The sequence below is a fragment of the Morone saxatilis genome, unplaced genomic scaffold (genome assembly GCF_004916995.1).
Source record: "Morone saxatilis isolate NCDOM2014 unplaced genomic scaffold, NCSU_SB_2.0 Contig24, whole genome shotgun sequence".
Classification (NCBI taxonomy): domain Eukaryota; kingdom Metazoa; phylum Chordata; class Actinopteri; family Moronidae; genus Morone; species Morone saxatilis.
The window spans coordinates 24,198,724-24,215,773 of record NW_023339807.1 but is presented as its reverse complement, the minus strand read 5'-3'; the positions used below and the strand labels follow the sequence as shown (position 1 = coordinate 24,215,773).

General features: G+C 39.6%; 1 protein-coding gene across 1 annotated transcript; it reads right to left on the bottom strand.

Annotated features, from left to right (window-relative positions):
- Positions 1–1,246: 1,246 nt before the first annotated feature.
- Positions 1,247–9,729, bottom strand: LOC118336353 (GA-binding protein subunit beta-2-like; the record flags this gene model as incomplete). The annotated part of the gene is given in 5 exon segments (XM_035672982.1): positions 1,247–4,619; positions 4,732–4,847; positions 5,775–5,918; positions 6,393–6,495; positions 9,537–9,729. Coding segments are annotated over 5 exon segments (1,000 nt in total), but the record flags the coding sequence as incomplete, so codon positions are not given.
- Positions 9,730–17,050: the final 7,321 nt, after the last annotated feature.

Below are 17,050 nucleotides of genomic sequence, written 5' to 3'. Positions count from 1 at the left end.
AAATGTTAACTCAGTTCCAGGTTTTAGGAATTCCTGCAGCACTCTATATGGAAAGTTGAGGGATCAGCAAAGTGATCACAGTTTACCCTGAGTGGAAGTTTCAGTCGATCCAATATGCTAGTTGTTATGATGTTTTACTCAAATCCATTAATGTCAACCACATGGTTGAGCTACAGGAAATGTCAGGTATCAATAAAAGTCAATAGGATTAATTCCTAGGGGACCATGAATGTCTCAAATAAATTTTATGGCAATCCATCCTGTAGTTTTTGAGATATTTCAAAGGTAGACCGGCACATTGCCGTCCCTAGAGCCAAGCTGCTAGCACAACTAAAAATAGAAATGACCAGCTCTCTGACAGTCTCAACAAAAGCTAAATAATGTAAGCCTCAAAGAAACTATACGTTTTCAGTCAGTTGTGTTGGATTTTGTAAGGGGGTATTTTAAAGCCCCCCCATTATAACAAAACAAGGAGGAAAATAAATCAATCTATCTTAAGAGGGGATTTTAATGATGACATTGATTCTACTAGCTGTTCTCCTCAGGCAGGTCGTTCTGACCTTCTGGGCCCTGACAGATGAGGCGCTGTCACTCCTGGTCTCTCTGGGACAGCCAGAGGGCCCCTGCCGGGTGATCTCAGGCTATGTGAGTGCTCACACAGCCTTCAAAGCTCTATAACATAGCAAGCACCCAGGCCATGAAGTGCTTTTAAGGCAGTCACTTCTGGAAATTACAGGCAGCCTGTGTGAGGCATCCTACATCTTGAGAAAAGTCTGGATCTGGTCTGTCAGATTCATGTCAGCCACAATCTGCTTTAGCCCTCAAAGTACATCAGAGGAGGACAGCTGTTCAGGAACACACATCACACCAAACACCAGCACTCCCTCCCACCGAGCCATTTAGTGGCCACTTTTTCAAGGGCTTTAGGAACAGAGAGCTGAGAGCAACAATATTCTTCACCACAGTGTCCGACTGCTGGCCACTGGGAGCTGCCCAGTATAATGACAGTCATTACTGGTGACCACTGGAGATCTTCACTAGAGCAGCTGGAGGATAAGTGCTTCCACTGGCTGCAGTACAAAAACATTTACATAAACGATAGCAATCACATGCACATAATAACTAGTCTTTGAATCTTTATATACATAAACATATGACGCCAACTGCAAATAAAAAAAAAGCATTTTTATTGAAATGTAAAACATTTTATTTAAAAATATCCCAGATGTAAAACTATTAGATTTTGATTAAATATTAAAACTTTTTTAAAAAAAAATTCATTTCCCAAACGCCTCTTTCTCTTGCATACTAAAAAATAATAAACCATAACGACCACAAAACCACTCAGTAATGAGTACATTAACTTCCTGAATTCACACAGAAAATCCGACTTTAAATCAACCCAACAGGGCTCCCCTGTCTTTTATTTGCAAATGTTTTGGGGTTTTTTCTTGCACAGAAATTAAGTAATGTTTTTTTTTACTTTTTAGGTGCCTTTTATTGCCTCAGTGAATTACACAACTACGTTTTACAAAGTAAAGTTAGTAGAGTATATTTCTGTAAAGTTGGGGGACTCACAAAACAGATTAAGAATTGTCAAAATCAAAGCAATGGAGGAGGAGTTATCCTGAATTTGAAGGCCTCCATATAACAGTTGACAACTGTGAGAGCAACGTGGTGAAATCCTCCTTCGTTGAGCTTACGGTGATAGAAGACTTAAGACCAAAGACAGCTTGTATCAAAATTCTGATTCCAGAAATGTAGGACCTACCGCTACAACCTCCTTTACAGGCTAACCATCCTGAATGTGATATGAAATGACGCAGGATCTACTGGTGTAATCCTCCTTTACCTCCAACTCACTTCATTTCATATTCTATTCACAGAAGTGCCAGCACTGAGGGCAAAACGGGTTGGTTTAACCGAGACCAGCACAGATGGAGTTGGTGACATTTCCTGACATGACAGTTTTTACATCCTTAAGCTACGATTCATCAGGCTTTAATCACACTTTACATATATACTCAAACTTGATTTCATACAGTCTGACACAGATGGCGCCCAAGACTTCATTAGACCCACCTCGCACAATGTGACAAGTGGTGAACAAACATTGTTGTCGGCACAGTGTATAGGCGCCTTTAGTCTTTCAGACCTCACTCCCCCGGTTTGTAACGCAGCTTTCTGTTATACATTTTTATTCTGTAAACTGAGATTAACTCTGACAACATCACTATGACAGCATTTGGAGTTTGTTTTCCTTGACTTGACAAACGACGAAGAAAATATGTATAACATCTCCTCCTCCAGAGCCACAGGAGATATTATACATATTTTCTTAGGCTGTGTAGTCCTTCCTATAACTAGTGAACTACTGTAATGTTAATGTGTAAAATCCGTGGAATGCCCCTTTAAGAAACTGGCAGTGTTTTAGGAAATGATGAAGTAAAATTATCTTTGTAGTTTCTGAGGCACTTCCTCATTTCTCTGTAAGAACTGTCCCAACTTTTACCTTAAAACAGACTTACATGTCAGATTTTCTGCTACTGCATGAATAAAGCGCTCAAAGGACCAGTGTGAAGGATTTTGTGGCATCACTAAAAATCGCCTTTTAAGGGCTTTGGAGAAAATATGGCGGCTGCGAAACCCGTACCTATCTAGAGCCAGTGTTGGTCTGTTTTGGGCTCCTGTAGAAACATGGCAGTTCAACATGGAAGCCTCGGTAGAAGAGGACCCGCTCCCTCTGCAGATAAAAAAGTCTCATTCTAAGGTAACAAAAACACAACTTTTCTTTTTTCAGGTGATTATAAACTGATAAAAACATACATACTATATTCCATTTCTGCCAGATTCCTAAATGTTACACACCGGACCTTTAAGTGCAAACGTAAACTAACATCCCCTGACAGTTGGTGGGCTGTACACATCAGTGGTTCTCAACCCTCAGCCTCTTCCTTCATTTGTTCTAGTGGAGAATGACACTGATGCTGTCGTTTTTAAAGGTGCTGATGTGTTAAAATCAACACGTCATTTTCACCCACTTCCTTTAAAAAACAGTCAGATCTGTCTTTTTGTAAATCATGTTGAACTCATAATATCACACAGTAAAAGAAGTGAATGGATGGTGGTTGAGAAGAGGCTGCTTTGAAAACATAAAGGTCACAAGTTTGATTCCCAGAAAAGATAAGGTGTATCCATCAACTGCTGTGCATTCTGCTGAAGAGTCCTTGAGCCCAACACCGAGCTCCTATCTGCTCACTGTAGGTCACCCTGGATAAGAGAGCATGAAGTGCTCTTACTGTAATTGCTTCATGATTATCTTTGTCTGTACTGTGAACCTCCACTGAGGCACAGTGACACACCACAGTCTGAGGGCCCTCATCACAAACCCTGGCAAAAAGAATGATGTAAACACAAAAAATACTTGAGAATACAACACCGAATAATGAATAACTATAAGATGAAGAGGAAGTGGGGCAAAGGTGTTTTTTAGACACTTATAAAAGTGAACTCTTTTGCTAGTACTGTAAGTGTCACTATGAGCGAGGACGGTTGAAGGAACAAAAGCTAGTGATACGAACTGTAGTAGCTATATTGTTTCAGTGGGAGCTAAAACTGCATTGTAGCAACTGAGAATGTGAAGACGTTAAATTCACTGACCTAAAACTTGAATTTGTGTTCTAACTATGGCTACATTCACACTGCAATCCTACCTACATACATTTCATTGGCTCACAGCTTGTTGTGGAGATCTTTTTCACCAACGTGGCCAAAAAACCCCCCAAAAAACCAATAATGCAGCTTTGAGTGTGTACAAAGAGTGAGAACCATTAATGTAACTGTCAGGGTGTCCAAGCGTCTATGGGGCCCACAACAATTATTGCAAGTTTAACCTGCCGTACCAATGCAAATATGTCAGACCCGTTCTTAACCTTTCTCTTAACAAGTCTGGCAGAAACACAAAGAGATAAAGTGGAAGAACTGATCATCACGATGCCCACCGCTTCCTCTCCAGGCTCAGTGTGTGCTTCTAACTAACCACCCAAACTATTTCCTCTTCAAACTAAAGTCCTCTTGACGTTTGTGCAGCATGAAACTGTGACATATTCACAAAGTCTTCCTAATCTTCTACAAAAGGATTATTATTATTAAATAAGTACCACAAGATATGTCAGCTAGTGTCTGCGTCCCCCTCTGCCTCGCCCCCTGCCTCTCCCTCGTCGAGAGGGGGAAGACTTGTCTGTTTCCTTTGTAGCGTCGACCTCCACATCCAGCTCACCCTCAGTCACAAGAATTGCATCTTCTGGAAGTTCAGGGACGACCTCTTCCGCCTCCTCTGTGTATTTCCTCTCCCCTTCTTCCACCTCTTTTGATGCAGCTTCCTCTGTGGTCTCTAGCTGCTCCTCTACCACCACCCCCTCCTCCTCCTGCTTCACTGCAGCACCATTCTTTAAGGTAACAGTAATGCTGCTGTTACTGGTGGCTATGGCCTGCTCCAGTCTGATGCGATACTGCTCAGCCTCCTGTTCCTTCTGCAGGAGCTGCTGCTGGTACTTTTGGGCTTTGAGTGTGGCTTCCTGCAGCTGCCGCTCCAGCTGCTCGCGACTTTCTTTAACCTTCTGCAAATAAAACAAACAGATTAGAGGTTAAAGCATCAAATGAAATGTTGTTTTTGAAGATTTTGGTGTATAAAGTTACCCTTTAAATAAGTCATAAGTACTCCTGACTTACCTTGTCTTTTCGACTGATGTGATTGGCTGTGGAGTCAGTCTTCCTCTTGCGTGTGGGCGTGGCCTGCTCCTCGACCACCACCTCCTCTGTGATTGTGCTGGCTGGCAATGCCACCACTACAACCGCAAAACAGAAAAGTGTCTGAGACGGTGTGTGTGTGTGTGTATACTAGCACATCTGTTAGATCTATTTTATATTTAAAAAATGTCATTGTGTGGTCCCCGTCTGTGATTGGCCACCCATCCTCCTCCCTGGCTGCCACCACAATCTATGTAATGGGAAAAGCACCCAGTCCAGTTTGTCACCGCTTTTTGCCTCTTATTGGATTAGACATGTGTGTAAAACTACATTTGTAAACTGTGTTTCTAAGGCACTTTCTTTTTATTTTCCACGTTTCATTGTTTTAGTCCAATAAACCTCTGAGTTAAGAGTCCTCTATTGCTATATTTCTGTCTTTGACAACCCACAGGCCCTTTTTCCTTTGTACTTAAGTATACGTTTGTCAAACTACCTCTTCTTACAACAAATAACTGGTTTTATATTTTCCCCCCAAGAGACCCAAATTCTTGTATTTCCTCCACTAATAGTCAAATAGTCTCCAGACACTGATTTTTTACACGTCTTTTGTATCTTCTTCCATCACATGAAAACCCCATTTAATAAGCAGCTTTTTGCCACTCACAGTTATAAGTATTCAGGATTTGTTCGAGGGTTTTACATAAGTCATGTTTGAATTCAGGAAGCAACTAAACTGCAATGTCAACTTGAGGTTGTCTGAACTAGTTACAGCGGGTATAACTGTGAGACTCCCGCTGATTTTTCAGTGCCTTTGTTTTGCTTGAATGCTTCACAGCGTCTCTGTGCAATATCTGCAGAATTGTAATAATCTGACTGACTAACTTCCAATGTATGTTTTGTTTTTATTTTCGGTATATTTCTGCCTTCTTCTTTTTTTTAGAAACTATCAGCAATCATGACGTCAGTGCATCCCTATTCTCAGTTAGGTCCGGATCAGAACTGGAGAGCCCACTGAGCCCACTCACTCTGCTGCCCCTGCAGGGTGAAGATGAACTGCTGGCCCAGGGCGGCTGGCTGCAGGTTGCCATGTTGGTCCGTCACTATGGTAATGACCCTCTGACCGCCGTCGCCCACCACATGCTGTAGGGTTGTGTTCTCCTCTGACTTGCCTGAAGTTAACAGTTGGCTTGTATTGTTAGATAACAGTTGCTACCAAGAACAGACATTATGCTGCTGTACAAAAATGAACCAGGACCAGAATGTTACACATCACATATAAAGAAAAGTTTTACATGTTTGATATTTTCAGACACTCTAAATGAACACACTGAGAAGCTGATGTTTGTTGAGAAACAGGGATGGATGAAATGATGGCAGTGAATGGGTGGATGAATTATGAATTATCTTAATTGTTGTTCTATAATTGTCTGCCATTTTGTTTCTGTTCTAGATCACACCAGTCCAGGTGTTTCTTGTTTGTTGTCAGATATGATTATACGTCTCTTGGGATAACAGTAAGTCTCCTGAGGTTTCTTAATTCCCACCTGCACACATCTGAATTCCATCTGTTGTTTATTCATCATTTCTGTCACTTCATTTCTACACCTGAACACAACCGAAGGATGCATGTGTGTGCTGCCTACCTGCTGCGGTCTTGGTGATCAGCTCTGAGAGGTTGACCAGCCCACCAGCAGGGATTATGTAGTGGGACTCGGGGTTGATGTTTACCTGGTTCTGCATGCCGTCCTGCACACAGAGAAGGAGCTGTGGTTATACTGGATTCTGTTGCCGTTAATGATAATTTACAAACGGATCTGTTACATAAGAGGGTGAAAACATTTCAAATGAAATCATATGTGATTCTATTAAAGAGATAGGAAGTGTGGAAAATTCTGCACCAACCCCAAAACAGTCAAACTGACCTAAACCTGCAATAACAGATTTTCTCTGGCTGCTTTGCTGGGCAGTGGAAGCGCGCTGTAAACAGAACACTGACATACTGAATTTATTGAAAGAGTAGCCCCTCGAGACGTAGCATCTCACTTTCAAAGGGGTACTGTACACACGAATACAAATCAAACGCACACAAACAAAAACAGCATTACATAACAAACATGCACTGCAAATACACAAGACAGCTCGCTCTCACCCTCCCACCCACACACGTTATCACCTTTTAAGTTGATATTGCAAACTTGTTAGCAAATAATTGCTTCTATACACTCCAGCAGTTATGTGTTTGTGTCCACCATTTACTGTCTTTTAGCTCTGTTTTGCTCTCCAACAACTCTTGGGAAACATATCTGGGTGTTAAGCAGTTAAATTATCTACTATGTTCACCAGCTAGTTGCTAACTTTGTCTGTCATTTGGTGCTGGGCAGGTAATGTACAGTGGGTCTTTACAGCTTCCACTGACTACAGCTGCCTGTTATGAAGCTATGAAGGTGAGAGAGAATCAGAACACTAAAACAAAACAAAACAATGAGCTGAAAGACACTAAAATGTTGGTATTGATGGTGACAATTACATGTGGGTTCATCACTATGAGTGACTCCTTTCATATAACCTGACTAATATGATCTATTGTTAATACAAGAATATTATTTATAGCCACTTTAAAATCTCCTGTAACTGCTAAATCTATCATTATTATTATAATTATTTTGTATATTATGCACCTCTTGGTCACCAGTCTCCGTAAAGAATTTAGAATTTAAGAAAAACTATTATTAACTAACATTTTTTAAATTGACATTTACATGGCCTTTTGAGGGAAAAAGTGGTATATAATAATAACAGTTCTGATCTCTTATTACATTTTAGATCAATGTGTAATCCAATTTAAAAAATGACAGGCATAAAATGAAACACTTTGATGTATAAAATAGGACCCTGCCAATTGTTTCCATTTTTATCTCTCTAAAACTAAGATAAAAGGTTTGCACACACGATAACAGAACATTCATCTAGCATTAGTGCCTTTAGTTGACGTCGCTCAAACAAAGAAGATAGCATCAGTATTCTGTAATTAGGAATGACACTTTCAGCCACTACACTCATTCTATTAGAAAGAGTCAGATAAACAGTTTTTGCCCTGAGGAATTGCAGGTGAAACTGATCTGTTGCTGCTGAAAGTGAGAAATCATTTTGGGAGTAATTTCGCCGATGGTTTGACATTCTCTTTGTTAAAACTGCTCCGCTTTCCGACCAAAAGCAATCACGCGGTTAATGGTGGATAGAATATGATGGCCGCAAGAGCTGAGAGGTTTTAAAACGAATAGTTTGCTTCATTGTTTATCCACTGATGATTCGTTTTCATTGCAGTTAGCATCTCGTAGTGTCGGCAGTGATTTCTTTTGAAGGAGACATTTTATCTGCACTGACTTAATAAGAGAGAAGTATGAGAAAGAGAAAACAATGGTTTTATGTGCGTCTCAACCTACAATTACATTTTTTTCTTGGCAGTTAAAGTGCTTTGCTTCTTCAGAACACAGCAGAAAGTTTACTTTACATAATAAACACATATCATGATGCATTTATGGTGATTCAGCCCCTTCAGACGCCGTCCTCAGGGGAGCGTTTCACACTCACGGCCGAGGTGGGTGTTTATGTTTCATAAACACGTGTCGGTGCCCTCCTGAATGCAGCCATCCTGCACAGGTCAACCAGCTGCTTTTGCTCGAGGCCCTACTATCTGTATCCTGGCTAGTTGAAGAGTCATGACCAAGGAGGGGAGTTATCTAACGCTAACCAGAACCTCCTACGTACCACCTGAAGGCCCACACACACACCTCTGTTATATAAGGCCTTTTTGTAGGAGAGCTTTTTCCAAATACGCCTTCTGCTAATTTAACATAATCCTTAACAACAGTTCTGTTGTTTCAATTATTAGTGTAGCTTCATGTTTTCAAAGAGGAGGTCTAATCCGATCTTGTGTGAAATGGTGTCTAAATGCGGGTGTTATGGTAAGAACTGTTTGGCTGTCTGACAGAGGGAGGCTGCACGGCCACTGAAACCATAGCAACGCCGGCGAGAGTCCGACCGGCGCTTCGTGAGTCGCACTTGGAAAACATCAAACGTATTTTTTGAAATCACAGGGGCACTGTGCAAACATGTCTGCGCCTGCAGTCTCACACTTTTGTCTTCTTATTCTCTTTTCACTTTTCCTCCGCCTCTTTCCGTCTTTTGGTTAATCTCCTCGGCTCCCCCATTGCTCTTCTTCCCCCCTCCTTTCTGTTTCGCTCTCCCCCTAATCTCTGTCCATCTTTCTCCCTCCCTCCCTGCCTCTCTCACAAGCCTCTCATTCATCCATCTATGTCTCCTTGTCTTCCCTGCCTTCATCTATCTGTCCATCGCTCCCGCCGCTTCTCCTCCCCGTCTTCATTATTACCTGAAATGTGCTTGGTCATTTTCTGTCTTTTCCTAATGTCTCCTGTTCTCTTATCTTGTTTTATAACCTTGCACCAAAGTGTACGGTGTTTGAGACGCCAACAGGAACAGTGACGGCCTGCCTCGTCTCTGCTTTTCATGCCTCACCTGTCTTTTCCCGATATCACTTGTCTGTCCTTATATCTATTTCTCTCCCCTGTCATCGGTTTCTCTTCCCTTTTTTCATATCTCACCCCTCATCATCTTCATCATGTCTCTCTTTCTCTTTCCTCTCTCCCATTGACTCTAACTCCTCAAATCTCATTCAATGTCTTTGCCCCGTTTCTGTATTTCTCTCAACTCTGTCTGAATGTCTGTCTGTCTCTCTGTCCCCATCCCCACCACCCCCCTTCATCCACCTGTAGCAGTATCATCAGCTCAGTGTTGCTGGTATCCATGGCGATGTCGAAGGGCGTCTTGTCGAACTTGCTGAGGCAGTGGACGTCTGCTCCGTACCTCAGCAGGAGCTCGGCCACCTCCCTGTGGCCGTGCTGAGCCGCCCAGTGCAGCGCTGTCATCTTCAGCATGTCTTTGGCGTTGATGTCGGCGCCGTTCTGCACAGATTCACGGCGCCCCCCGGTGGCGAGGAAAGGTAACAAACACAAAAGAGAGGGAGACAAAAGAGGAAGTGATGAGAGAAGATGTCTGTGACTAGGCACGTTTGAAAGGTAAAGTAAAGTGAGGTGGAGTGCACACAATCTGATAAAACAGTGTAACATTATTATTATTTAAAACGCACGTTGAAACGTCAGTCGAGCTTTAAATGTTTTTGTATCTCCAAACAAAGTTTCGAAAATTATTTAATGGCTTTTTGGTGCACATAGAAACAATTTCAACACTAAACCTAAGGCCATCTGTAACAAATTTACATTGTAGAGGCACAATCTTGCATCATACACTGTATGGCCAAAAGTATATGGACACATGTACATGGCTGTGTTTCATTGTTTTAGCTACTTCTAATTTAGTACATTCTTAATGCTACAACATGCTGTCATATTTAGACCATAGTGTCTTTCCAAATTTATAGCAACAGTTTGTGTTTAGCCATTTCCTGTTTTACCACGACAATGGCTCCAAGCACAAAGCAGATAGAGAAATGGTTTTCCCAGTTGGGTGTGGAAGAATGTGACCGTCTGCACAGAGATCTGACCACAACCCAATCCAACACCTTTGGGATGAACCGGAATGAGCCAGTCATCGTTGGACCTCACTAATGCTCCTGTGGCTGAATGGGAGCAAATCCCTGCAGCCAGGTTCCAAAAGTCAGCAGAAAGGTCAACAATCATATGGGTGTAATGTTCGAGTGTCCACATACTTTTGCCCAGGTCCTTCTTACCTACTATATACTATAATAATTAGAATATTAATACAGTAAATCTGAGAAGACAACTGCAAAATCTCACTTATATTCATATTTAATTACTGAACTGTCAAAATACAATACCACAGACAGATATCTCTCCTCACCCGCACTAATAGGTCCACTATGACGGAGTGACCCTCTGAGGCGGCCATGTGAAGAGGGGTCTTGTCCACCTTGGTTCGGGCGTCCCTGCTGACGCCAGCACGCAGCAGCACCTCAGCGGTTGAGTGATGACCGTACTGGGCTGCGAGATGCAGCGGCGACGAGCCCAGCTGGAGGAAAAAGAGGAGAGAGAGGGAATATAAAGTATGTAGAAAAGCAGCTGGAGGTGTGACTTAAAAGTCCACTTAACATGAAGTGCCACGGTTTGTACTCGCACAGCTGCGCACCGCCACATCTGGGTCCTGCTGAGTTACTGAGATAATGTTAAGTGTTCAGGGGAAACTCGATAGTAGTCATTATGTTTCCCGCAGGTGTCTTTTTTTGTTGGCATTTCTGCTTTATTTTGAAGTGATAGCTGGAGAGAGACAGGAAAGGCAGGGTAGAAAGAGAGGGGATGGCATGCAGCACACAGCCCAGACTGGAATTGGCTGCTGTGGTAAGGACTCAGCCTTCACACATGGTACGTGCTCTACTATAGGTGAGCTACTGGGCAGCTCCTTTCTAAAGGTTTCAACAGATTAAATTTAAGATGTCTTAAAGACCATTATGGATGCAATTTAAGACACATTTCAAGTCCATACTGGCAAAAAAGTATGAAGGATATAAAGGAAAATCTGTATTGGCTGCATGTTGGTTTCATTTAGTTGTTATTACATGATCAGTACATTTTTTTCTCAAAACACATTTAAAAGTGAGACTGAAGCGGTCTTAAGACCTGTCAAAATCATATTAAGCCATTCAGATTATTGGATTTTAGACTTTTTAAGACACCTGAGTCATCGAAGAAGGATAAAGTAAATCTCAATCATCTTCACGTCAGAAGTTAAAATCTCTCTGACTTCCACACTAATTTCTCTGACTTTTAGGATACTGAGAACTAGATTCTAGCTGAAGGGCATTAAAAGAGTCCAGTGATTTAGCACTGCACTTCAATAAAGTTGGGGAATTCTTGAGAGACACATTAAATACAGAATGTTTAAAATAAATGCAGCAGGGGACAGACAGCCTGTCATTTAGTCCCTTGTATGGGTCAAGCTCACTTCTCATTAATGCCTGATAAACACCTACATCTTTCCAATTCTACACCCACAGTTCGCAGCAAAGTCTTTCTGTTAAAAATCTGTACTTTAAACACAATCTAAGATAACTCCCTTGATGTAATTTGAGTAATTTTCTCACACTGAAGTTCCTCTGGAGCCACAAATTAAGCAACATGAGTAGTACTCCTCACGATGTTACATAACTTTAATGAATCTAGTGACTAAAATGTAAGTAACACACACACACACACACCTCTGGCTCTAAGTCTTCTCTAATGCAGTGGTCACGACTTACCGTTAATACAACCTAATAGCTGAGAAAAAAATATTTTTTTGTAATTACAACCACTGTAGGAGTTTGTCAAAGGCTTGAAAGTCTCCCCTCTGCATCATACACTGCGGCACACAAGACAGCTAATCCACCAGTGTTGACACTCCGAGGTAATGGAAATCTAAATTATCATCAGTTATATTCACACAGTCAGCTTTACTTAGGAAAAAAATGGCAGGTTCATTTCGTTAATGGATGAATTTGGAAGTCATAAATATAAATGATATGGGATGTTGTCATTTTAAAAAATGTAATAGGTGAATGCTTATATTTCTCCCCTTACTTTAAAACATCATATGAACGTGACAAGAATCCATTAGACCACGTGCCACTGCACCCATTCTTCTACGTACATTTCTAAAATGTGACACGCTGCCACAGAGAGCTACACTTTAAATATGATGAATTTTGACACCCTTCAATCCTTTCTTGTGTAGTAGATAAATGTGGCATTAAGGAAAGAGAAAATTAAATAAAACTGCATTAGTGGCTTACACAGTGGCTGTGAGCAGTAAATTATAAATGAATGTTATAAATAGATATGATAATAAGAGTCAGAGGAAATGCCTGTGGATTCTTTTATGTAGGCTTGAATGCTTTTTAAAAAATCTAAATTATTTAAGACTTCTTTTTCATTACTGTAATGAGTATAAACAGACAATAATTAATGATACATAGACAGTGAATGTTGAAAAGCTCATGTAAGTTCGAGGTTTATCAAAACTAATTATGTGCTGCAGCTACTGGTATCCCTTTGTGATTAAAACTGTGTAAAATATGGATAATGAAACAGCTGAAACAATACGTTCATTAATAGATTAGTCAATCGACATAAAATAATAAGTAACTATGTTGTTAAGCGATCAATTATTTATCACGTTATTGATTTTTCAGCTTCCCAGTTGTCTTATTTGACCGTAAACTGAATATATTAAACATTTTTTCCCTGTTGTCTGACATTTTGTAGGATTAATAGGTTAACCAAGAGATAACAATGATTAATGGATAATTAGTTTCAGCTCTAGACTATAGTTTGTCATACAGTATGCAACGTTTATGCAAATTTGTAAAGCCTTGCACACCTATGGCACTGTAACTGATCATTGCACAGCAACCTTGTTGGCCGGCACCTACATGCATTTAGATATAAATATACAGGCAAATTACTGTAAAGACATAAATCTGTTTTTGTTCCTTCAGTAAGAGTCTGCTCAATGTCTCGTTTACTGTTTCTTTGTCTTTTGAGCTGGATATGAGCCCTCAGCATCACTGTCACACTGCCACTACATGGCGACAAAGTCCAAACACGACAACAACATCTGACAATCCCTGTTTCTTGGCAGCAGATGAGCGTTAACACTCATCTTATTCTGGATTAGCCTGAAGATTATTCCACAATTAACCCCCGTCAGCCTCACCCAGTCTGTGGTGAACGGGGCTCCATTGGCCATCAGAGCTTTGACATCATCATCCTGTCCAGTTCGCGCCGCCTCCAGCAGCTGCTGCCCGAGATACATCAGTGACATCTGCAGGCAGGCCGGAGGAACACTGTGACGAGACGTTAGAGAGACGAAGAGAAACATCTGAACTGAGCAGCAGCTGATGTTTCTGTGGGCATTGTTTCTTTTGTGGAAATGTATTATAATACACAGTATTTTAACACTTTTCAAATCCTAATCTTGACAAACCAATATCTTCCTTCAGATTTATAGGAAATCTTTCAAAGGCGGACTTTTTACTGCAGTGCTGAGATGACGGACAGGAAATTAATCAGCACGTTTGATAACCTATTAATCATTTAAAATATTTATCAAGCAAAAATGCCAACCTAGTTTCATGTGTGAGTAAGTGCGGGCTCTATGAAAACATGTGTATGTACTTTAGATAGATAGATACTTTATTTATCTCGAGGGAAATTCAAGCATCCAGTAGCATACAAACATAAATTAAACATACAATTAAAATTAACCTATAGCACAGTAGCCATACATTAAATTGGATAAATTAAACTTTTGCAGAGGAATTAAATATGTGCAGAGAGAGAAAATAAACTAGAAAAATAGAAATGAAGCAATTAAAATAAGGCCGTCGACCGATGAATGAAACTTTAGGAATCAAAAGTAAAATAACTGACCATTAACAAAAGTAGTTCCTGTCAGTGTAAGATTATTATCTATGTATTACTTTATTGGATTATTATTAGTGATGCATTAATGTGAACCAGCGCTTTATGTTGCAGCTGGTTAACGTAGAGGAACAGATGAAATGCACTGTATTTTATAAGATCATCACATTTAAATAAAGTGACAAACTAACTGCAGCTGTTTCATTTAGTGGAAAATTTAAATATTGATATCTATAAAGCAGCACAAAACGGAAACATGCAAGTAAAGTACATCTACCTCAAAATAAAAGTTAACTTCCACCACTGCAGTCATGTTTCATTGTTGTTGAGTGTAATGTGAGTAATTACAGTGTGAAATAATAAGCATTTAAATAAGGAATAGCTTTAATAGGTCATCATTTAAACTGACTTGGAGATATTATCGCCCATATACAGCAACCCCATAATGAGAGGAACTATGACAGACTCATCAATCAACTCTTTGCAAAAATATTTTAGATTTTATTGATTTTTTTAAACCGAAATGAAAACCTGACTCCGTCCACATTACTTGTCGTTATTAGTTAAGACAAACCAAAACAATACGAACCCCCCCCCCAGTAAAAGACACAACTCGACGAAACAAGAAAAGCTTGCATGTTGCATGATTTAAAAATATTAAACAAATATAGTTTTATAGGTTTGTTCCGGTGGAAGTTGCTGCTAGCAAATGAGCTATTTCCACATCCGCTGTTCAATTCAGACATCACGGAAGAGGACAGCTCAGCTCGGACATAAAAGACTAATAAACAACAACAAATAGGCTGTAAACACTAAACTCTTCCAGCCTGAACATCTCAGCACTTGTAGTTAAAGCCTATTATCTCTGAACCGACTATAATCTGTGTTTAAACTATACAATTATTCGCGTTTATAACTGCATCGAGGTTTATACTTACGCTGTCGGAGGAGTATCTACTAATTGTGCTGATTTCTACAATGCGTTTGTTGTTGTTGTTGTTGTTGTTACACTTTCGTAACTTCTGCGCGAAAAAACAAAATATCATTTGTTTTTATTATTTGGGGATGAAAAATGGCGACGACGTGACAAGTGTGAAGACGGACACACGTAGCGGTTCCGTTTGGACCTTTCAAAATAAAATACACACAACGGACCGCGTTACAGACGTGCGTGAGAAATCCAGTAGGTGTTATACAAAACATGTTCACCGCACGTTTCCCAGAGGATACACTTTAATAGGACTAGAGATGTTGTGTTTTCAAAGGGGGGAGTCTTTGTTAGGCTTTTATTTTGAAGGTAAAATCCGGTTACAGCTTTGTTGTTTTTAGTGGATTTGCAGAAGAAAGCGTCCATAGTGTTCATAGTGCATAATTATGTTCATAACTCTGTGGAAAAGATACATTTTCTTATTCCAGTGTGGAAATGTGAGGTAATGTTTCCTGACCATGAACTTTTACCCTGTCCTTCAACAGAATGAGACCAGTAGAGGACTTATTGCTCTGTACTGTCTTTACACTCTAGGCATGAATAGACTTTACTCTTATCATAATTCTCAAAACAAACAAAAAATGATATCAGCTTTGCTTTATTGTTTCTCAAAAATCACAACACAAAACAGGTTATTAAAGTAACAATATTAATGCTGTAATTAAAAACAATGAATGACATACATTATGACATTTTAAAAGCCATAACAAGCTACACTCATAATGAACAACATTTTATTAAATACTCGGATACAGGTTGATGAAAATTCAAAGAACTCCTTACAGTCAGTGTGTTTATTATGGTTTTAGTCACACTAATAATAACTGAGAGGGAGTTAATGTGCAGGAAGTTCCACGAAAACCACTGGGGATTGTTAAACAGCTTACATTACTTATTAATGATTCAACACACAATACAGTCTGAGAATTACTTTATACTGTGGTGATGTGCTTTCATAAGCTCCATAAGCCATTTTCATTCTTCATTTTGCTCTCCTAAATGTCTGTTTCCCATGCCAATAGAGCCCGTTTGAATAGAACAAATGACATTAAGTCTGTTGATGTGATATCTGTAATGCTGGTGAATTTAATTTGGCAATAAAAATGTCAGTAAACTATTTTCCAAAAAGGGTTGACCGTGCCTGTTACAACCATACAGGTTCAAACAACAAACAGGACAAAAGGAAGGAATTCAAGATGCGTGACTGACTGATTGTGGAGGCCCTGATCAGACTCTTTAACTGTTTGTTGTCTCTGTAACGTCAGACAACACTTGTCACCCTTTTTTTGCACTATTTTATACCTGTACTGTGCAATTATTTACAATTTCTTATACACACATTCTTAAGATTATATAATACATGTACTGTATATTCATAGCCCTGTATTTATAGCCTATATTACCTTTAAATTACACTGCTGTATATATTTTTTGTCCTGTGCAATTATATTTATTTCTACAGCGTGCCACTACTAACTCCTATTTATTTATTTCTATCGTATATTTTTTCTATTGTAATCTTATTTAATGTGTATTTTCTAAAATCGATTGTATTGTGTTGTATCTTTAGCTGCTGTAGCAAAGTGAATTTCTCAATAAAATCAATAAAGCCTATTTTATCTTATCTTACTATTTTTTTTCAGACTCAAAAACTCTTTAGTCCCCCTGGCCATCAGACTGTACTTATTTTTATTTTTAATTCTATTCTTAAGGTTAAGGTGTTTTTTATTGTAGTTTAATGTATGTTTTGTATTTTGTATGCTACTGGATACTTGAATTTCCCTCGGGATAAATAAAGTATCTATCTATCTATCTATCTATCTATCTATCTATCTATCTATCTATCTATCTATCTATCTAT